This window comes from Mesocricetus auratus, unplaced genomic scaffold (genome assembly GCF_017639785.1).
Source record: "Mesocricetus auratus isolate SY011 unplaced genomic scaffold, BCM_Maur_2.0 Super-Scaffold_100010, whole genome shotgun sequence".
Classification (NCBI taxonomy): Eukaryota; Metazoa; Chordata; class Mammalia; order Rodentia; family Cricetidae; genus Mesocricetus; species Mesocricetus auratus.
Window position 1 is genome coordinate 41,308,402 of NW_024429194.1, and position 22,803 is coordinate 41,331,204.

General features: G+C 39.2%; 2 protein-coding genes across 6 annotated transcripts in view; one reads left to right on the forward strand and one right to left on the reverse strand.

The window, feature by feature from the left end:
* Nucleotides 1-975: 975 nt before the first annotated feature.
* Unc80 (unc-80 homolog, NALCN channel complex subunit) overlaps nt 976-22,803 on the reverse strand; it is a 174,854-nt gene continuing 153,026 nt past the window's right edge. For 4 of the 5 annotated variants that reach the window (XM_040753401.1, XM_040753400.1, XM_040753402.1 and 1 more), the window contains 7 exons: nt 22,054-22,233; nt 16,932-17,070; nt 14,331-14,387; nt 7,528-7,609; nt 6,416-6,527; nt 5,634-5,833; nt 976-4,866 (listed from right to left, as the gene is read on the reverse strand). In XM_040753401.1, the coding sequence (XP_040609335.1) occupies nt 4,600-4,866; nt 5,634-5,833; nt 6,416-6,527; nt 7,528-7,609; nt 14,331-14,387; nt 16,932-17,070; nt 22,054-22,233 (1,037 nt within the window). In that variant the 3' untranslated portion in view covers nt 976-4,599. The remainder of the gene's footprint in view (nt 4,867-5,633; nt 5,834-6,415; nt 6,528-7,527; nt 7,610-14,330; nt 14,388-16,931; nt 17,071-22,053; nt 22,234-22,803) is intronic. The other variant, XM_040753403.1, reaches the window with a different exon arrangement.
* Nucleotides 18,922-20,116, forward strand: LOC110340959 (STIP1 homology and U box-containing protein 1-like). Its single transcript, XM_040753404.1, has one exon. The coding sequence runs from the start codon at nt 18,943-18,945 to the stop codon at nt 19,852-19,854; it is 912 nt and encodes a 303-aa protein (XP_040609338.1). The 5' UTR covers nt 18,922-18,942; the 3' UTR covers nt 19,855-20,116.

Consider the following 22,803-nt stretch of genomic DNA (forward strand, 5'->3'; position numbering starts at 1 on the left):
GAGTATGGCGTAGGAAGTCAACGGGCCGACCAGCTAGACTACCGCCTACAGTGCAGGAATTTGTTTTGAAAATGTATTTTTTTACTGTGTATACCTTTATTGTGATCATAGCCCCGTCACCCGCACTTTATTCCCCTTCAACTCCTGCTGACCCTTTTCTTTCTCCTACTGAAATATCTCTGTGTGTCTGTAGGTTTTGTGCAGATAGCCACAGTGGCTTGTGCACTAGTCATTGCAACAGCCCTGTCATAGCCAGTAGACAGCATTCCATAGCACTTACCCCCACCCTCCAGCTCTTACAGTCTTTTGGTCCTCTCTTCTGTGATGCGCCCTAGTCAAGGTGCTGAGAGCAGGTGACTGCTGAGTACTCAGTATAGGAGTTTCTTAGGCTTCTTTGGTCCTACTTCCTCTGCAGTAGAAGGATTTAATACAGTTGTTTATTATTCAGCCATAATTCTTGAAATGGGTAGGTTTCCTAATGCCAAATGTGTCCAGAGTCTGGGTCAGGAACCAATGCAAAGCTATGTGAAGATAAACATGAGTTAAACAAGATAAATTCCTAAAGAACAAGGATAGGGTACCTCATAATTTCATTCAAAACATAACTGGTGGTAATTTCGATGCCACAGTTTTTTGTGGCCACAGTCAGAGGACAATCAAATCTTTAATGTTCTCACTTGGACTATTACCAGCATTCCAGCAGGCCATAATCTAGGAAGGGAAATCAAATTGGCTACCTGTCTTCCATATCTGCATTCTGCCTTATTTTCAAAGATGGGGGATGGGAAGTACCTGAGGTGGATATGAATTGTATACAGAAGTAGAGGGACTGATTGTTGACTTTTGGCTAGGTATAGAGTGCAGATATGGAGGGCAAGAAATGAATAAAAGAAGGTACATTACAAGACTTCAAAAATGAGCCTGAATGAACTAACCCATTTCCAAAGGAGAGAAATGAAATCGGAGCACATTAAATACTTTTAGATTAATTTTATTATATGTGCATATTCTAACACAGAAGTCAATAGCTTTCATAAATATCTTTCATAAACATCTCATTATTTATTCATATGCATTTTTCCATGCTCTTTGGTCATTCAGTATTCATAACAGACTTTATAGTCATCTGAGGGAAGTTGGCTGTGTAGTCAATCCTTTGTTTTTACCTACAAAATGGCTAATAAAGGACTTTAATCCCATGGTCACAGTGACTATTAAAAATATCATGGAGGTACATAGATTTATGATCCTAAATGATCCTGAAATAATATAAGTAAATTTATCATAAACTTTTCCAAATACATTCTGCCCTCAACTTGTTTTTATTCTCCTGAGTGTCAGATCAAAGTCTGCTTCTGAGATGCTGCAGTTGAGACCCACGAAAGTAAATGAGGAAGTGGGACATTTTACTCACTGCCGAGACACAAGGCCATGGACTGGAACTGTGAGGTCACTGAGCAACAGTGGGACTCAGTGTGACAGCAGCAAATTCTGGAGAGTTCTCTGGTAACTCAAGGAAGTTCCTGTGTAACTCAAGGAAGGTATTTAATTCATGTTTTGAACTATAAGGCTATAACCCTTTCTTCCCTATAGGTCTCTACACATACACTGTTATTTCCTTGGAAACTCTAGGAGGTGGGCAGCAAAGTGGAGAAAGTTCTGTACTGACTGAAAGAACAGACGCTAAAGAGAGATGCCATCGTGTCTTAAGTTACTCTTGGAGGCCTAACGTAGCAAACAGTGGTTGCCTCCAGCACTGCTGTGTGCCCAGGTGTGCCCTTCCACACTATAGTTCTCAGTGGCTTATTCCAAGGCACTCAGTAACTCACTTTCCTCGTCAAAAGAATCAAGTAATTTAATAGAATTACAGAAAGTGGTGAATGCTATAAATGTAAATGAAAATAAAATGTTTGTCCTAGAAAATTCTGCATCCAGGATTTAAGCTGCTTTAATCTTAATAGTATAACTCTGTGCCCACTATCATGGATGACATATTTTTATTCCAAGGTCTCTCTATAAAGTTAATGTCCAGAGGTCCAATCTTCGTTGAATGTAATTTTTTTAATACCTGGTGAAAGTGGGTGTCTGTTTTGTCCTTCCTCTGAATAAGTATGATGAAGCATCATAGATTAAGAAATAAATCTATTTTTACTAATATTATAATGATCATAAGTGATAGTTAGTTCTTAGCCACATTTTGAATATTACAAAAGATTGTCAATTAACTTAAACTTTTTTCTTATCTTCCCTAACTGTTTTTCTTTAAGTTATTCCTTCAAACTCCAGGTAACAGTATTCCTGAGAATACATCTTGTGACACTCTTATGCACATACATATAGATACTTTAGTCACCACACATAAACATTCAGCACATTACATTCAACACGTTTAAGGACACCTTAAATGGAACAGAAGCACACATCTGCAAAATTTCAGAAGTCCAACACAAAAGAGAGCATTTCCACTCTGTAAGTCCCTGTTTCTCAGAGTAGACAAGTCTCTTTTTTTTTTTAAGGTAAAGCATTACTTAGCTTATTGAAAAAATTTCTAATAGACTTCCATACATGACAGCAAAGGAGTCAGGTTAAAAGGCAGACAGACCAGTAAATCCTTTCTCAAACAGCCCAACACATTTAAAATATGTAAAGGTATTTAGAGTTATTGTTGAGTATTTAACAATTCATTGTACTTCTTAAGTATCTGACACAATTATAGAGCTTTTGAATCAAGAATCCCAACACTGGAACAAAGCACATAGACGCACATAACTCAGACACTTGTAATTACCAGACATAAGGCCTCTAATGCTAATTGAGCAGCATAGTTTGTAACAGGCAAAATACACCAGCTTAGAACCAGAAAACCACTTGCATGTCAGCTTCTGTACTTAGGGACAAACTCAGCATTAAGTATGAATGATGTGAAGATGTCATAACACATAAAAGAGGTTCGCTTATCTCCTTGATTTCCAATACTTGTTCTTAGCCAAAAGGCCTGAAAGTGATACCACCTTGATTTTCTCAACTGGGGGATTTTAAATTTTATCCTAATTAATTTATAGATAATTCCATTCTCTTGGTGAATCGGGCTATAGCCCCCAAATATATGATTTTTATAAGTCACAATATAAACTGTGCTTATTTAATAAACAATTCTAACATAAATATCATTTTTCTTTGTGATTTGTTTATGTTTATAGGTCTCCTCTTTATATATATATACACACATTTCACAGCCAACATAGTCAACATTTGAGCATATAGAATATATTTAAACTCATTTTAACATAATCAAACTCTCTGTTTAACTTTTACTTGAAGACTAAAACACACACACACACACACACACACACACACCATACCAAAGTAGATATGTATATATCTTTCAATGCTTAGTGGTTATGTAACAGTTCTCTAATATAAACTGTTAAACTTTTGAAACCCATTTATGAACTGTGGGATGCCCAGCCCTTTAATAATCCACTAAGTACTGGCCTCACAAGCCTTTCGAATTTTATTTTATTTTTTGAAGTAACTGCACTTCAAGTTAAAGCCCTATTTGTGATATATACAAGCTGTCTGAGTCTATGAAGAAATTGAGTACTCTATATGTCTCTTCATTAATGGAGATCTCCTAAGGATCATAGAATATTTGACTACTGAGAAAAAGTTCTTTTCCAATCTAGTTCTAACAATTTACCTTTAATGTATGAAAATATGCCCTCAGGGGCAGGCACAAGGACTGTAAGGAAAGCAATCCCCTTTCCCAATAGATCTAATCTAGACATGGATGTAGTCAGGGCTAAAAGTAGGAATGCCATCTCTTTCAAGCAATGCTACTTACATTTAGCTTTTGATAATTAAATAGCTGTCTATGTTATTAATTCAGAATCATATCTGATAATTTCTAGAGCATTTTGTCTAATGTGATTGATGTGAAATGATCTGTGGTATTAGAATTTTTATTTTTAGCATACAGTGAAAATGAAAGTTAAAAAATAAATTTTGAAAAGTCCACAACTCTAAAAATAGTATTTTGTTCTTTTAATTATTGACTATATTATTGACCAAAACAAAAATAACTGCAGGGTTTGTAATTTAGTTTCTTCAATCTAATTATTTTTCTTATTGGTCATTTTTCTGTGAATTTCTATGCATATATAGCCACATAATGTAAAATTTTTTAAACTATAAAAATAAACATTTTCATGAGATGTATAATGTGAGTATCTTAAAAGACTGCATTCCTTTTAGAACATATTGTTAGTATTCTTATGATGGAAGCAATAATATGTATTCTCAACTGACTGTAATGATATATATATATATATATTCTTAGCGGCTCATAGTGAGCTATACACAGTGCAGTGAAATGGCTCTTTCCCCTTATTCTTCCCTGCTTTTATGGTCTTCACATGACTAAAGACTTTCAGCTATCGATTTGTAAGATGGTTGTGACACATTAGGAATTTTGGCAGCAAAATGCACTCAGACTTAACGCCGCTGACTGGCTGTAAAGTGTTGTTTTGGAATTAACCCTTGTCATTAAAAGCATCTTGTTGGTAGCAGTCTTCTGTACCCTGCTCCTGTGATACAGAGCTAAACATGGGACTCGTCTAGTGCTGCATCTTTCTCCCCCAGGTCAGGAGGCGTGAAAGTGAACTGGCTGGACAGCAGGGGGTTTTCCATGCCATTTTCCTCACTGATATGAAGAACGGTGTCTCCATGCTGTAGGAGGCTGGATGTCTCAAGGCCAGTGAAGTCATCGGGGTCTGAGAGTTGAGTGGAGAGGGGGCTGTGTGCTGCAGCACCTTGTACTTCTGTATCCTCCTTTTTTTCTCCTTCCTCAGCAAGAAGGGGCTCACTCTGTGACCAAAAGGATCATAACATCATGGACAAGTAGGATGGGTACCAGAGAAGAACTAAAAAATGCTGTGTAGCAGCTCTAACTGGACAAGAACTCAAATGTGAATCCAAGCTCCAGCCCTGTCCCAAGGAGGATCTATAAGGACCCTTCTGACTTTCAAAGCATTGGTTTTCTATCCTTTGACATATATGTTTTTTTAGGGGGCAGGGCCATGCTTATCATATAGGCTGTAAAAATGAACTGATACAATGCTTTTTAACTATAAAAGCCATGAAAATGTATATGCTAATATTACCCTTCAGTTTTCTTTAACTATCAATCAGAATAAGGTACCTATAGGAATGTATTCACAAAAGCAAAATAAAAGAATACTAAAGCAATGAGGACAAACTTTTAAGTTCATCTGATCTTATAGGACACAGAAAACTATGCGATGATTTCATCTAAGCTAGTAACTTCATATACTTTAACTGAAAAATATTTCATTGTATATCAAATTCTGTTGTCATTGATTATTCCAGCTGAAAGATAATTTCTTTTATGTTTTCTACTAAGACATATTTTGGTCCTTCTTATTTATAAATACATTATTGGCCAAACACTTTATACAGATTTTCTTTTTCACAATGGTAAAAGTAGTATCTGTTTGGGCAATAATGTGTTACAGACCCAGACTTGATGATTCAGGAAAAATGTGCATATTGAAGTGGTTCCTGAAAATTAGTATGCAGGGAGCAGGCCTTGCCTGTGTCCGTGGTGCCCTCACCTGCTTGGGAGACACACTGTGAAGATCCGCAACAACAATAGCAGGAGAGGATGTGAGCACTGGTTTGTCAGCTCCTTCTGGCTTCCTAGATGAGCCTGGGCTACAGCCCTGTGGTTGGCTTGTGGCAGGAAGTATGTCTGTTGGGGCGGCTGCTGGCTCTGGCTGAGCCTCAATGAAGGTCACAGATCGCTTCTGGTCAACTGTAAGTTAGAGGTAAACCAATAAGTAGGAGAGAAATTGACTACTGATGCCACAGTAACCAGTGAGTCATCATAAAGGCATAACTGGTTTATAATAAATGAAATCCTATAAGGCCATTTTATCTTCTTAAATAGAATAGACTTGAAGAGAGAAAATAATTTTTACACACATAAATAGCCTAAAACGAGATTTGCAAAGGTTAAATTATCATAATAACCCTCCTAGTGATGAATTCTAGAACCAAAAAGCCCAAGAGTTATAAACTATGCCTTTGCCTTTTGTAAGAAGCAGAATGATCTAGTTTCTGGATTGAGTAAAGAAAATACGACTTTTCCCATTCAAGTTTCAGAATATTAACAGTTTACCTTGGGTCTTTCCACTTATCTAGGTTCACCAGGGGTGGGGAAAGGTTGGGGAAGATGAGAAGAGAAAAAAAAAAGTAAGTTTTCTGGGAAACGTATCCTAAGACCTCTCCAAAAGTGAGGTTATTTGTGTAATCTCCCTTTCAGCAGGCCTTCAGATTGAGCTGCCCATCATCACACAGTGGTGCAGTCAGAAGGGACCCGTGAGCTCTCACTCACCAGACGGCTTTGTTTTAGGTTGAATGCTCCTGCGAGTGGTAGACAGCCGAGCCCCATGGCGATTTCTGGGTTCAGTTTGAGTCTTCTGCCTTGACAGGAGAGGGCGTCTTAGCTGAAGAAAACAGATGAAAATAAAACTGTCAGGAAAGGCCAACTGTCTGAGAACAGATCCTGAGCTCACGTGACCCTGACTTGACTGTCCTGCTGTTCCTTGGACATTAATGGACGTGGAATGCCAATTTTGAGAGCTTTAGTGGATAGAAAAACCAAAAATAATACTTAATACCTGACTTTTGCTTATCTAAAACTATAGCTGAACATCTGTCAACTCTCAGAGATATTTATTAAGAAACCAATCTTCTAGCCAAACATTGGAGCCTCACTAAGACTTTTATTTAGAAAACAATGCATGAGTCAGGAGTGGTGGTGCATACCAGGAGTCCCAGGACTCGGGAGGCTGAGGCAGGAGGATTGGGTGTGACACCAGCTTGGACTGTATGGTGAAACCATGTATGAAAATTGAGAAATGAGAGGATATAGGAATGAGGGAGAGATGGAAGAAAGGAGCAGAGGGCAAGGTGAAAGGGTTGAGAAAGGGAGAAATCTCACCTAATGAAATTTGTACACTGCCACCACTCCCAGGCTGGCTTCCAATTCTGTGTAACCCAGGCTGGCATTAAACTCATAACCCTCCTCCCTTGGCCTCCTATGTTCTGGAAATACAGGTATGCACCACAATACACAACTGAAAACATGATCTTCTAATTCAATATTAAATTAAATCTCCAACATCAGAGCGAAAAAGGACCTGTCTCTGACTCTGTAGGAGCAGGTATTTGGTTAATACTATAACAGTCAGCCAAAGCACTGCCAGTGAGTTAGGCTAGGAAAGAAGCTTCCAAATGGAAGCTTTGCACAACAAAAGATTCGTATTTGAAAAGGAAGCCTCCTGTGCTCAGCTTGCCCAAGCATTTACCAGACTTTAAGGTTGCTATGCAGGGCTTATTCCAGGCAAGAAGGCTGGGTGTGTGATCTCAACAAACACAGGCACTAACAAGCAAGTGGACCTGCTCTCTAAGAGGATGACTCTTAGCCTCTCAGGGGCTACTTACCTGCCTCAGGCCCCTTTTCCTCCCCAGTGGCTGCTGCAGGAGGAGGTTCTGCTGGCCAGGTTCACTCTGTACACTTGCCACCCTGCCAAGCATCAACAGCATTATGTACTGTGGATTCAGCACAGAGGACCATTGTCTGGTGGGTGTCAGCCAAAACCACTTGTATGGAACAGTCACTTCAAAGATACCATTATCTTTGAAGGATGGTTGGGAAAGAGTCCCTGGGGTAGGGGTTTTCAAAGGCTTGGAAAGGAGGACAAGGCCTTGTAGCCCCAAGCTGTCAAAATTGAGATTCTGATTTCAGTCACTGATGCTGTATCTATCATTCAGCAGGACGTTGGTTCGATCACACCCCTGGTTTGGAAGCCATCAAACGGCTTAACATGTCATATTCTAATCTCAATTTTTTTTTCCAAGGGGAATGGAAACGCTGGCGACAAATACACACAAACAACTCTGTCACATGGATGGGAACACCTGTTTTAAAACTTCCAATTTAAATGAAAAGATGGACAAATATTGAACACATCAGACACAGAATCCATTTGGGTGAAGGGACACATTTAACACATGTTTGCAGCCTGAAGTCCGTGACAGCTGAGCAAATAGTCACATGGGTAGAAAATTTAAATATATTTGAAATCTGTTTTAGATTTAAAAGGCTGACAAAGTGAACTGGCAGTACAGCTCAATTGGCTGCACTCAAGTGGACTGTGCAGTTGATAAAAGGGCAGTCTGCTCCCCCCCAAATTACTGTGTATGTGTGTCTCATAAGCAAAAATGACTACTGACAGGGTCTGCTACTTTAGTGTTGGTGAAGCTGAACGTACTGAAATGGGCCATGATTCTTTTTCATTCTCCATGCATGGATCATATATCTACAATGGGAGAGAGAATGAAAAGAGAAACACATTGTGCCCCATATGGTAGTTTAATTCTCTGGTTGATGTCAATGTGACTAATTGATTTATGGTTAAATGATGTCTTTGCCTTTGCAAAAAGGAGAGTCATCTACAGATATCATTAGGGTAAAATATCCCACAGAGCAACCCAGTCAGCAATTGTCCAGGAAAAAAAAATAAAGAATGATTATATCCACACATCCTGTTTTTTTTAATGTGCTACATAAACACCTCACTACACTTTTAGTCAAAGAAATTAGTGAAAAGATTGACATTCTGATGCTTCTCATGTACTAACAACAGGCTAATAATTGCAGGTGGAACAGTCAAAGCTATCGTTTATTTAAGGTTCAACTTATATACTTACTAGAAGAAAAAAGCAATAAAATCTGTCAAATTTTCTATGAAATAGGTATATAATTACACCACCTGATGTATACAACACAAAATTCTATAAAGAATGCCAATAAAAGAGATGTTTAACACATTTCGTCCCCCCAAATCAAGTTCACCAGATTGGCGTGTGTTATCTTTATATGACTTTCGTAGTGTGTATGAAGGCTTCTATGCTAAAGGAACAGTGCAGCACATTTTGGTCATCAATCCAGACCATGTTGCTGGCATGTCTGAAATGACATCTCCTTATTATTTATCCATTTTAACATGTCTGTTAAGTTGGAAAGCACATATATGTACACAAGTAGAACACATTTCTTCCAGTACCAAGCAAGCCACCATTGGAATGGATTCCTCATTAACATCTAGATGTCACCTCAGTTCCCTTGACCATAAAGGGAGGTCGATACTTACCAACTACCTCCCATTAAGGTAGAGAAAAGAAGTTAGTTGATGTAAAAATGGTTTGTGCATGAAAAGTGACATAGATAGCATGCTTTCTTGTTTACATTTGTTGTCTGTAATGACATTGCTTCTAGGATACTAAAAAGAAGTAGGTAATACATGTTGAAGATAATGGGACAGAGAAAATGAATACGAGGCAGTCCTATTGTCTCATTTTTATTTAGTAATCTGAGATTGTGAGAAAAAATGGTGCAAAAAATAAAAATATACGCTATTTGGAGAATTAAATGTCACAACATAACAGTAATTTCATGATGGTTACTCCAGGGGTAGATCATGAATATCAACATTTCTCAATGGACAGAGAAGCTCATAGCTGAGAAATCTATCAAGTGTCTTTAGTAATCAGCTGTTCTATGTAAATAAAATAGGGATGCATGCATCAAAAATGAAATTATAGAACATCTTCTGGGAATACATCCCAGGCAATAAATTACACTTGTCCTAGAAATATGATGTTGAAATTTCTATTTGCCCCATCAATTGGATTAAGTCATGTGAGTAATAAATAGCTAAAAAGCTAAGAATGAATGCAATGTAGACAAAATTTTCATATCTTGGAGTTTATTTCAAATTGGAACTAAATACAAGAATTACCTTTAAGTTAGCTACAACTGGGAGAAAGCCAAGCTCTTTGTATTAAGAACCTATCTGGACTATGCTCTGCTTTCTATTTTAAGTTTTTAAAGCAGTCTCATCAAGAGTCTTCATCTACCACAAATGTAATGATCAAAATTATTTTCCTCATCAAGGAGCTACTGCATTTTATTGATGGTCTCAATTTTTAAAGGTTTACTTCAGTAGGCAACTAAATCCTTCTGAATAACTGAAATACCTATTTCAAGTACAACAGTTATGAAAACCAACTGATCAAATGCTAAAAACTTGATCTTATGTAGGACACTGGTTTCTCGGAAGCGTTGATTTTAAGAACAGCAGCTGATTTTTATTGTGTTATCCAAACAGGGTGAAACAATAAGGAAAAAACTAGTAAAATTTTCCAAACTTAAACTAACATCCTGCAACATATTTTCATAAGTAAATAACCTTTTGTTGTAGAGGGCCATGGTCTCAGCATGCTACCCCTGCTGGCCCGGAATGTGCAATGCACCTGCTGCAGCCTTCCCAAATGCTAGGGCTACATGACAGACTGAGGTGGCATGTCTTTCCTTCCCTCATGTTTCTGAGTTCCTATCGGTTGGCAAATGATAGTAAGATCCAGATTTTAGAGAAGAAAATTCAAACAGGCACAGCAGAATTGGTGTGATTCAAACTGTCTTCAAAAACTAGTTCCTATTTATAATACAAGGAAGCAATTCATAAGCTAGAGGAATTTGGGCAATGTTAGGAAAATGAATTTAATAAGATTACCTCCTTTTCATTGGTGCAGCATAATGACCTGGACCGAAGTGTGTGTGTGTGTGTGTGTGTGTGTGTGTGTGTGTGTGTGTACATATATATATGTATATATGTGTGTGTGTGTATTTCCTAATTGTATGTCTGCTAGTATTTCTTTAAATAAGGGCTATGAAAAGGAGAAGCCATTCAGTAATATAAGGATAATTTGTGTCACTTAAATTATAAAAAATAAACTATATGTATTGCAGTATATTATATATCACTTAAATAAAAAGTGAAGCAGACACTCTGTATGACAACACAGCCTGGATCATAAATTGGTTGTTTATTACTTCTTTCTATACTTCTGGCATCAGCTTTAGTTTGGTTATAGAACTCTAGAAGTGGGACATAATACATGTGGCACAGCCATTTTTCCTGAGCGATGATGGCTTTGCAGTGGGAACTCATGAAGTCAACACTAAAGGAGCAGCAGGCACACAGCGGGGAAGCAGAAAGAAGACCAAATCTTAACCCATCATTGTTTGAGTGTACTGAGCCTTCACAGCACCCAAGACAATATATTTTAAATGCTAAAGAAAGACTAGTGTTTCAGATCAGATTGTAAGGAACAACTCAATTTTAGACATCCTCTGAGAACTGACGTAGCAATGGCAAAGAGCACAGTCTGTGTCCCAGTGCACTGCCTTTTCAGCTGTATTACAGGCAGGTGGATCTTCCTTGTGTTTTAAGAGTACCTGGCACATTCTCGCGCTTGGAAGCTATGTGTGAGCACAAGATGGGCACTACTACATGGGCTATTGTTATCTAATCTACACTACAGTCTTGTTCAAACAGGACTGTATTCTTCATTTTCACTGTGATTCAAATTTTTCCAGGAATAAAATGCCATGATAATTTCTTTTTAAATTAAGAGTTCACTGTTGACTCCTGCTGTTTACAATATCCTAACATGTCTAAAGAAAATCTGGTTCTCAAACACAAACATCTAGCCTTAAGGACTTAAATAACTTCTCTTGATCTCTATTATTCCAGAGGCAAAATATGCCCATTGTGTGTATATACGTGTGTTTGAGGAACCTCTACAATGAATGTCTATGCCTCTCAGAGCAGCACTCTCCAAAGAAGAAAAATCTTCCATGGAATTTTGATTTAGCTTATTAATTTCCAATGGAAGTTTTGAGAAATGGAAATAGACAGAAAACAATGTTTCTGATAGGAAATTTGGGACTGAGTCTTTAAAAGAAATGTGTTAGTGTAATTTAGTAAGGAATTTAGAAGTTTCTAATTAGCATATACATTTTTTTCAGTACCCACCCACCTTATCTGGTTATCTTGGTCTCTTCCTCACTCAGCCTACTCAGTACAACTTGACTCTTTTGTCTAAAACAAGTGGCCTGCCAGAAACAAAGTACTATAAAAGTTAAGTACTATAAGGTGTGTGTGTGTGTGTGTGTGTGTGTGTGTGTGTGTGTGTGTGTTTACTAGTTTTCTTTCAGGATGTTTCTTGGTAAACTTGGGTCCAATTTTCTTCAGGATAACTTTGAGTGTACCTCAGATCCTAAATACTAAAGTGTATATTAAATGTAATTCACATGGCTATTGCCTTCTATTTTGAATTTTAAGAATGTGCATATAGAATTCTTATGTCAAAAAAGAAGAAAGCTGGCAAACAAAATATGTACAAATATGCCATTTCATAAAGTCCCTTTTTAGAAAATGCCAAAACTTCCTCTCCTCCAAAGAGAACTTGCTGACATGATGGCATTCAAGAGATACAGTTGGCAACAAATGGATGTGTTAGTGGTTGGTGGGAAGCCTCCACATTAATCAATTATCTCAGAACCCAAAGCAAATTGCTCATCTTTCCATTTCTTAATGACCACAGCTGGGCCTGGTAACTAACCAAAGTCCAAAGGAAAACAGTGCCAGCAACAACAGGTCAACAGCAGTTGGTTTAAGATGGTCATCAAAATGCTAACAGGATCAGTTCACATGGAGATAAAGTCTCTGACTCTAGCTCTGAACTCATCTTGGTACCTAGCACAAACAGTGAGGCTCCTCCCTTTGCACTGGACCTGCACAGGGGTTAGTTCAACTAACTCCAGGCATTTGAACCCTGAGCTTGCCAAGTCTTTCAGAAAATTAATAAAAATAAACTCTATCCCGTCTCCTCTCGTGCACATTGTGCTGGGCCTTGGGTTAGCAGAAGTAGAGTCTGGACTAAGGCTCAGCACAAAACCATCTAAATTGGAGCTTGACTACCCTCCATCAGCCATGATCCTACCTTCTGAAAATAAGGTTTTCCTATTCCATGTGCAGTTTTAGGCTTTAAACAATTCCATCCTTGAAAGTACAGAAGCCCTACTAGACTTTGTTGAAAGTTCTTCAGACATCACAACCAGTTAGGGGAAGCCTTCTCCAGGACTATTTCTCAACCTGCCCTGCCCTACAGCTCCTGCTGATTAAGGTTGCTCTCTGCAGCACTTTCACGTTTACCAATAAGAGACTAATCTGTCCAAGCAAGGGCTCGCAAACACAAATGAATGTCATGAATTATGGATCCAGTAAAGAAAAAAAAATAGACCGGATGATAGACTAAATTTCCCATTTTCAGTTGAAGAAAATGTGAAATCTGAACAAGGTGCGAAGAAAACAAAAGACAGCCTTTCACAGGAACGGCCTCTCAACATTTCCTCATCTTTGTAACAAAGCCATAAACACGGGGGTATTGGAGTACTCACTATGTAAGGCAGCCCTGGGAGTACTTTCTCCTGAGTTGGGACAAAGACACTTTACAGATGAACAAGAAGCATTGCCCCTAATGAGGATTAGTTGAGAGGTGTAAATCAACAGCACAAGATTAGGAATGTTTGACGTGGTTTATCTGAGTGTTAAAGGTGCAGTACCCATTTCTGAAGGCTTAAGCAAATAGTCTAGGTATTCTATGGATTCTGTTGTATGACTTCTCTTATTACTTAGCAAGAAAAATTTGCAATGGTTTTTTCATGGCAAGTTTTTGAGTCATCTTTGTGCTAGAACCAATATTCTTGATATGTGTTTGAACAAGCTACAACAACAGTATGCCAGACAGCACACATCAATGAGAAGCAATCCCACAAGTTGCAGTGATATTGCTATTCTCACAGCATTGATGTTTGCTTACTATCTGTGGTATTAGTTAAAAGATCTTGAGTACAGGGGTTTCCTGAGGGGGGAGTTGTACTAAAAAGACCCCCCAAAGCAATTCTCAAGGAATATCAATGTGGAAATGAATGATTAGACGTGAGAAATTTAACATTTTGTATAACAAACTTTGGGGAAGGTACTGGGTATTGGACCCAGGGTCTAGCACATGTTAAGCACATGTTACTTCCACTGAACTACACCCCTAGCCCTTGGTATATCAAACATTTTAGACATTCATTACACATGTCCCATTTTTTAAAAATTGAGGATTTTAGACTAGTTGTGATTGCTCTCTGGATCTGTCTGTAAAGAAGGAGGGTCTGCTACACCTTTGACTCCAGGCTCGTGTGTTCATGAACAACAAAGGGCAAGTGATGGAAATAGATACCAAGACGGGCAAGAGAAGACGGAAGAGACAGAGTGACAGAGGTGACAGGGAACAGCTAGTTTCCCAGCACAGACACCAATAGACAGGTAGCTTTGACACTGTACCTAGAGAGGCTGCCCTCGGCGGCCAGGCCCTGGGAGTCATCGAGGACATTAGGTTCACTGCAGGAGGGGTAGGGAGATGAAGCATTTAGGGAAAGAAAATGCAGAAAGAAAAAATAAAAAGAAGAAAAAAAAGAAAAGGGAAAGGGGGTAAAAAGCATGCAGTTTTCTGTTTCCAAAAACTGAAAATAAATAAATTTAACAGAACAAGGAAGGAAAAGGAGACAGTCAACCATTTCACCTTGTGCTGGGTTTGTCAAGACATAGGACTCAAGGCAATGGGGGAAGGAAAGACTAGATGGGTACGACTCTCAGAGGAGTGGTCTGTTTATTGGTCAAGAGTTAAAATGAGCTCCAAATGGACACATGAGCTCTGAAATGTATTGCAGAGTAGATCAGTAGAAGATGAATCTGTGAGTTCTTTGGTAGCCATTTGGCTAGCTGGTTTTTATTTTTTAACATATCATATGGACACAGTATTTCAATGACCAGACCCCACATTTTCTTGTACATCCTAATATTACCACACAGAAACCACTTACCATGAATGGCCACAACCATTCAGTCTGGAAACTGATGCCATTAAGAAAAGCAAAGAAAGAGCCCAACTTCCCCTGCTAATTTTGCAATGAAAATACCAGTAAACAAAAGGTATCTTCAAAATCTTACAAAGAACTCACATTGGCCTCTCTAGTCTACACTCTCTAATGATGGAAGTCTGCCATTTGGTGTGTGAATAATAGTTTATCCACTTATTTGGATGTAACTGAACTGGTATTTGTGAGCAGAGTTGTGTTATATTTTATCTACTTTACCCTCAGGTCTAGCACTGAGTTAGGCTACCATAAAGTATTCAATATATACGTGTTAAATTGTGTATAATTACACATCTACAAAACAAGGGTATTATCGAAGATCTGAGTGTGAAACTAGTCTCCAAAATATAATCCAAGATCAAAACGATTCACTATAGTATCTTCTTTTTAACTACTAGAATATGTTTATACTAGATAAAATTTCTCTGCAAATCAGTTGGTCTATTATTATGCACCTGGAAAAAGAATTAGTAGTTTGATTTATTTTTAGTAGCTCAAAACCTCTCTAATTAAAATATGTGTTTCTCTAAATACAAACATGTGGATAGTTAACAACTAAGAGTAAATTAGTAGTTATCAACATTAACTGCTTATGTTAATTTCTGGGGACACATTATTTGGCTCTTTGGTTACATATTTTATTTATAAAATCTTTTTGCTCCAAGGGAAATTATCAAGTGTTAGGTTACATGAACTATTTATTGAGTGATTTGGATATAATATACTCCTATAAAAATAGTTTAATTTAGCTGGGCGTTGGTGGCACACGCCTTTAATCCCAGCACTCGGGAGGCAGAGGCAGGTGGATCTCTGTGAGTTCGAGGCCAACCTGGTCTACAAGAGCGAGTTCCAGGACAGCCTCCAAAGCCACAGAGAAACCCTGTCTCAAAAAACCAAAAAAAAAAGTTTAATTTGAACACAATCATATATTCTTATTGATATTATGTTCTATGTGTGACTTGTACAACTGTTAGTCTAAGGGTATTTAAAATAGCAGTGGCTAGGGATATAGCTCAGATACATAGCATGCCTTAGGCTGTATTGCAAAAACATAAAACAGCACACTAAAAATCAGGTAACACCAATTCCTTGAAAGAGTACAATTCTTGAAATGAAAATATTAGTTGTTCAGTTGTTTTAAAGAGTAGACTAGTCTTTCCTTTTTTTTTTTTTTTTTTTTTTTTGGCTTTTTTCAAGACAGCCTTCAAACTCAGAGATCCGCCTGTCTCTGCCTTCTGAGTGTTGGGATTAAAAGCGTGTGCCACAAACACCGGCTCAGATAATTTTTTGTATTGTACTTTTATTTAAAACAGGTAGAATTCAAATATGAGTGTTTATTTAAATATAAATTTAAGTTTTAATCACATAAACTAAGTATTCTTGCTTTCCCCAAGTATAAAAAGTTTAAAAAGTAAGAGCCCCCAAATGCATTTTTAAAAAATTCCATTCTTACATTGCAGAGAACGCCAAAGGAAATGGCTTTAAATGATTTAACCATTGAATCTTAGAGTTGTTGATATAGAAGTTCCCCTTCAGATCATTTTATCCTACCTCAGCATACAACCGGAAAATTGTGAACTGTATTTAAGTCGCCTGCCCATGGTCCACAGCGTGTCAGAGGTATATTTTTTGCTTGGTGAAGCATTTCTACATGCAGCTGAACATTAACTGCAGAAGTTAAACTCCCAGAGTATCAAGTACTACTCTTACCAAATACTCATTATCTTGCCTCATGATAAATCTGATATATAAGGATGGCATTGATCAGAAGAAAAGGATTGTATTTCTATTTGTGGATATCTCAATAAAAAATAATGCTTGGACTTGAAGGGGTGGCCTCAACTATTACCCAAAGGAGTCTATTTGAAAGTGCTTTCTTGAACATATTCTCTAGAAACATCACCCATGCTTGCTTCTCCTTCTGTTTTTACAGAATAATGTTAGTGTATTTTCCGAATTCTGTCTTTTGGCCCCAAGTACAGAGTATAAGACAGTCATAGGCCTTTACCTTTGGCTGGGTAACATGCCCACCTCAGCCTGAGGTGCAGACATGCTGGAGACGTGGCTGGAGAACCGCCTCCTTCCGAGGGCACTCAGGAGACAAGATTCCTGTTCACTTACCACACTGGGCATGCTCACGGAGTCATCTGAAAGTGTGAAGGAATCAATGTTACAAAACCATGATAGCTATCAGAAAACTGCAGCCAAAGTGGCACTTGAGTTCCATTCCTGACTTGGGTACAACCTCAGGGCTGTCTCTAAATCTAGAGACCATCATAGACATCTTTGTACATATAATAAACTAACACCATACATGAATCAATGGTCTATACATTTCCCACCCCACCCCCACTATAGCAGCCTTCACAAAAACACATACAAACTTCTTACTCACTTTTATTAGTGTAAACCAATATATACCCACAAACTAAAGATTTCATAAAAGTTAGATTGTATATACATGTTTAAAGACTATTGTGGGAATAGTTCATTTGGGATCTAATAAGCCATTCCCATTTCCTTGATATTAAAAAAAACTACTCAGTCCATTTAATGATTTCTAACTTGCTGTGGTAAGTAATATTGCAGATATTAGGAAAAATATTTGAAAACTCTAACATCCTGAAGTGCTTATTTTAACCTAAATTTTAAATTTTTAAAGAAGTCCCCTTTTCCTGCAGGAGCAGAAATTAATGTACCCAAATCTATATTAAAGTTAGCTTTAGTAAGGTATTTTCATAAAACTGACCTCATGCTAAGTGATCTAATATTATTTGTTACTAAACCACATAAATTTCAATAAACAAATGGTGTTTGTGCAGATGTATGCTACCCTAGAAGGTCATCTGATATTATTTAGAATATTCTAAGTGATGTAGCTAATATAAATTTTCAAATAAAATTATAAATATGAAAACTGTTATACAATGATTTGCACTGAGTCTTGACATATTGCCTTTGTAGTATGTTTACAAAGAAGTTAAAAATAATGGAAAACATGGTAGAACACATTGTACTATTTCTACAAAAGCCTTTCCTAGATTCTCATTGCCATTTGAACTCACATCTCTCTCTTTTTTTTTTTTTTTTTTTTGAGGCAGGGTTTCTCTGTGGCTTTGGAGGCTGTGCTGGAACTAGCTCTTGGAGACCAGGCTGGTCTCGAACTCACAGAGATCCGCCTGCCTCTGCCTCCCGAGAACTGGGATTAAAGGCATATGCCACCACCGCCTGGATTGAACTCACATCTCTTAACATTTCTTTCTTTCTTTCTTTCTTTCTTTTTTTTTTTTTTTTGAGACTGGCCTGGAACTCGCTCTGTAGACCAGGTTGACCTTGAACTCATATAGATCTGTCTGCCTCTGCCTCCTGAGAGCTGGGATTAAAGGTGTGTGCCACCAACACCCGACCTCTTAACATTTCTTTAGCATTTGTTTGCCCAGTAGTCACGTGTTTTTTCTAGTAAGCTTTTTAAATGATGTCTGTAAATGCCATCTTCTCTACAAGATTACTTCTAATATTATAGAGGACAAAGAATATATGTCTTTCTCATGTTTTTTGTTCTACACCCGATAGGTCTTAGTATGTCCTTCTATGATTTGAAGAGCAGTTTCAATTAAAACAGTTCATAATCTTGCTTTCATACCTTCATATAAACCAATGCTCACTCACATCACAGCCATAATGCACCATTTATTGGTAGTCTTGATCGCTTTGAGATAACTGTGATATCTGAGAAAGATATTAGCAAAAGACTATGCGCCTTCTGATGCCCACCCCCACCATTATATGTTGGACTCTGTTGAAGTCTCCTCTACTTTTCTTCCATAATTCCTTCCTACTGTCCAGGCAAACTACTTATTCACAGAGTTACCTGAAAATAAACTTAGTCTCAAGAATCATAGGGGGCATCATTTCCCATCATTAAAAAATGTTGGTAGATATTATTTCATACATTAAAGAAAAGTAGAGGCGAGACCTAGGTGGCCGGGCGCGGAGCCCAAGCCGTGCCGCGCGGCGCCATGAAGGGCAAGGAGGAAAAGGAGGGCGGCGCGCGGCTGGGCACAGGCGGTGGCAGCCCTGATAAGAGCCCCAGTGCGCAGGAGCTCAAGGAGCAGGGGAACCGGCTCTTCGTGGGCCGCAAGTACCAGGAGGCGGCGGCCTGCTATGGCCCCGCCATCACCCGGAACCCACTTGTGGCAGTGTACTACACCAACCGGTCTCTGTGCTATCTGAAGATGCAGCAGCCTGAACAGGCACTTGCTGACTGCCGGAGAGCCTTGGAGCTGGATGGGCAGTCTGTGAAGGCACACTTCTTCCTGGGGCAATGCCAGCTAGAGATGGAGAGTTATGATGAGGCCATTGCCAATCTGCAGCGAGCCTATAGTTTGGCCAAGGAGCAGCGACTCAACTTTGGAGATGATATCCCTAGTGCCCTCCGTATTGCTAAGAAGAAGCGCTGGAACAGTATCGAGGAACGGCGCATTCACCAGGAGAGTGAGCTGCACTCTTATCTCACCAGGCTCATTGCTGCTGAGAGAGAGAGGGAACTGGAAGAGTGTCAGCGGAACCACGAGGGTGATGAGGACGATGGCTACATCCGGGCCCAGCAGGCCTGCATTGAGGCCAAGCACGATAAATACATGGCAGACATGGATGAGCTCTTCTCTCAGGTGGACGAGAAAAGAAAGAAGCGAGATATCCCTGACTACTTGTGTGGCAAGATCAGCTTTGAGCTGATGCGGGAGCCCTGCATCACACCCAGTGGTATCACTTATGATCGTAAGGACATTGAGGAGCACCTGCAGCGTGTGGGCCACTTTGACCCTGTGACCCGGAGCCCTCTGACCCAGGAACAGCTCATCCCCAACTTGGCCATGAAGGAAGTCATTGATGCATTCATCTCTGAGAACGGCTGGGTAGAGGACTACTAAGACCCCATATCCTGCCTGGCACCCTGGCCCAGGAGGGTCTGGAAACAGAAGCTCCAGTTCCTGTATATAGTTTGTGTCCCTGGGCCTACCCCCATCAGTCCTTGCTGATGGGTTCTGAACTGCTCCCCTTCTCGGCATATCCCTTGCTGGGCCATGAGCCTCCCCTGCCCCCCTTCTGGGCTGGAAAGCGGGTAAGGGTGGGCTGAGGTTGCTGCTGCTGCCACTGTCCTGTAATAAAGTCTGTGAGCACTAAAAAAAAAAAAAAAAAAGAAAAGTAGAATTTACTTTATGTTTTGAACTAGTATCAGGCCTCCCTGTTTATTTTAAACTGCCCATTTTTGGTATTAGAATATAGCTAGTAATAGAGTACTTGCCAGTGCCTCGTAGATATGAAACCCCAAGTTTAGTCCCCAGCACCATCAATCTCTAACACGACCGAATAAAACAAGAAGCACCCTTTTGAATTAAGGTATCAGGGATCCAGTGTGCTTGTGCATGGCCATGCCTTTAACTCCTGCCTTCAGTGGTGGAGGAAGGAGGATCAGACGCTCAGGGTCATCCTCAGCAATATAGGAGATGCAAGACCAGCCTGGGATACACAAGACTCTGACCCAAATAAAAATACATAAAGAAAAAATTTTAAAGCAAGACAAACACGAACCTACATCCCATAACTGATGAAAACAGATACAGTGACCCATAGCCAAGCATTCACTGAGCTCCTGGAGTTCAGCTGAAGAGAGGAAGGAGGGATCATATGAATAAGGGGTGGGGTCAAGAGCATGATGGAGAAAACCACAGAGACAGCTGCCCCAAGCTAGTCAGAGCTCACACACTCAGGAACCTGCATGGAATGTAACTAGACCTTCTGAATGTGGGTAACAGTTATGTGACTTGATCTGTTGGGGCCGGGACTGGAAGTGGCATCAGCACCTATCCTGGGTGCATTAACTGGCTTTTTGGAAATCATTCTCTATGGTGGGATACCTTGTTCAGCCTTGATACAGAGGGCAGGGGCTTGGTCATCCCCAGGGAAGGCCTAACCCCCTCTGAGGAGTGGATGGGGGGGGTGAAGAGGAGTGGTGGTGAGAGGGCTGGAAAAGGAGAGGGAGGAGGAACTGGGGTTGATATGTAAAATGAAAAATAAATGTTTTTAAATAAAAAAAAAGAGCAAACCCCTTATCCTCTTTTACACTGTGGTTTCTTGGTCAATATTTTGTAATAATTTAGGCCACAACTATGGAGATATGCCCACGAGCAGTGACTGGGTGTTTGGTTGTAAGTTGTTTATAATATGATCTCTACCTTACATGACTAACCCCCAAACTAAATCTGGAAATATTGGTGAAAATTATTTTAACAAAGCACATATTTCTTTTTCCCTCTTACATACCTAACTGTAGGGAGATATTAAAATGCTTTCATTCATCTTAGTTAATTAAAATTCTAAGATCCATTGCCATTCCTTCTACTTTATTTGGTTCAGAGAGGAACATTTTGTGGGTTTTGTTTGGTATAGACGGGCTCTTAGATATTATTCTCATCTTTAAAGGCACAAATTTCAATAAGCATTATGTAAGAGCATCTTAAAAACAGGAGTGGAAAATAACCAATGTAATTTAAGAAGCCCTTGTATGGTAGAGACATTTAATGGAAACCCAGCAGACTTTTGCCTTTAAACCCTACACTGCTCAAGCACACACGTGCAGTGTTTATTGATCTGTTATCTCCCATTTTGTAACAGTACATCCTTCTCACATGCATTAGAAATTCCTGGGATAACTGCCTTATGGGAGAGTCTCTAAACTCTTTAAGTTACTTTCCCTCAATCATCCTGCTAATTTTCTCCTGGCTGCCACAGACAGCTGGTATTTTCTGACTAACATGAGCACACTCTGCCCATTTTTCTTTGACTAATGGAACCTCACTAATGGTGAGCATTGGCCATTTCTCTAGCCAGGATGCCCAGGAGAAAGAGGAATAAGCTATTTACTTACAACTTAAATGCAATTTCTAAGAAAAGATCATCTACATTCTTCCTGCTCTAGATGTTCAAGGATAGCAATTTCATTTTGAACCCTCTTTTAAAAAGAATGACAAAGGGGGCAGACATGGAAATGGCGGGCAGGGCAGACATCCTTCCTAGGCCCTTGCTCGCATGGCCAGGCAGGCTCGCTGCTTGCCTAGAGTCTTACTTACTCTCCTCATCCTCCTCGTCAGTCCGACTCAGGGTGTCTTGAGAAGCCTGTTGGGATGGTTCGCTGTCCTGCTCCCAGACAGTGCCTGTGCCTGTGTTGGAGCGGGACATGGTGGCCAGGCTCAGGCGGTAGGCAGAGGTGGACGTGCCCACAGTACTGATGGATGTCTTTCCTTGGTAGGCTGGGGGTTGAGAGACCAAAGGAAATGGGTGGTAAGGTCATGGCAAACAGAAATGTTTGCTTCAAAGTTCTTTTTTTTTTTTTTCATTTTTCTATTTTTTTTTCTTTTTGGCTAACTAGTGTGTCCCAGACTAAGGAGTTTTAAGATTAAAGTAGCACAAGAAATTGAAGGGGGAGGGGTCACTATTGGCCACAGGTGTACTCCATGAACAGATTCTTTATGGAAGTCTGAGGTCCCTACCAAGGGATAGGCTTTTGCATTTTTTTCTCATAGTGTGTTTATTTTTTATTTGTTTAGGCTAATAGGATACCAACTAATTTTGACTTGAATTACTGCTTCCAAAATCTTGGTTTTATTACTACAGCATGAGCATTGCCCACATAAGGATATTGAAATAATAAGATAATTGATATCTTTTATATGAACCTAAAATCAAAATCAGGATATAATGCCAAAGAGTTCTCTTTCTCCTTTTCTGGAGACTGAATCATTGGAAACTTCTCAGCTTTGTGGCAGGTGATTTTATCAGACTCAGCAGAATGTCTGAATAGCAAGGTGTAGATATCACCA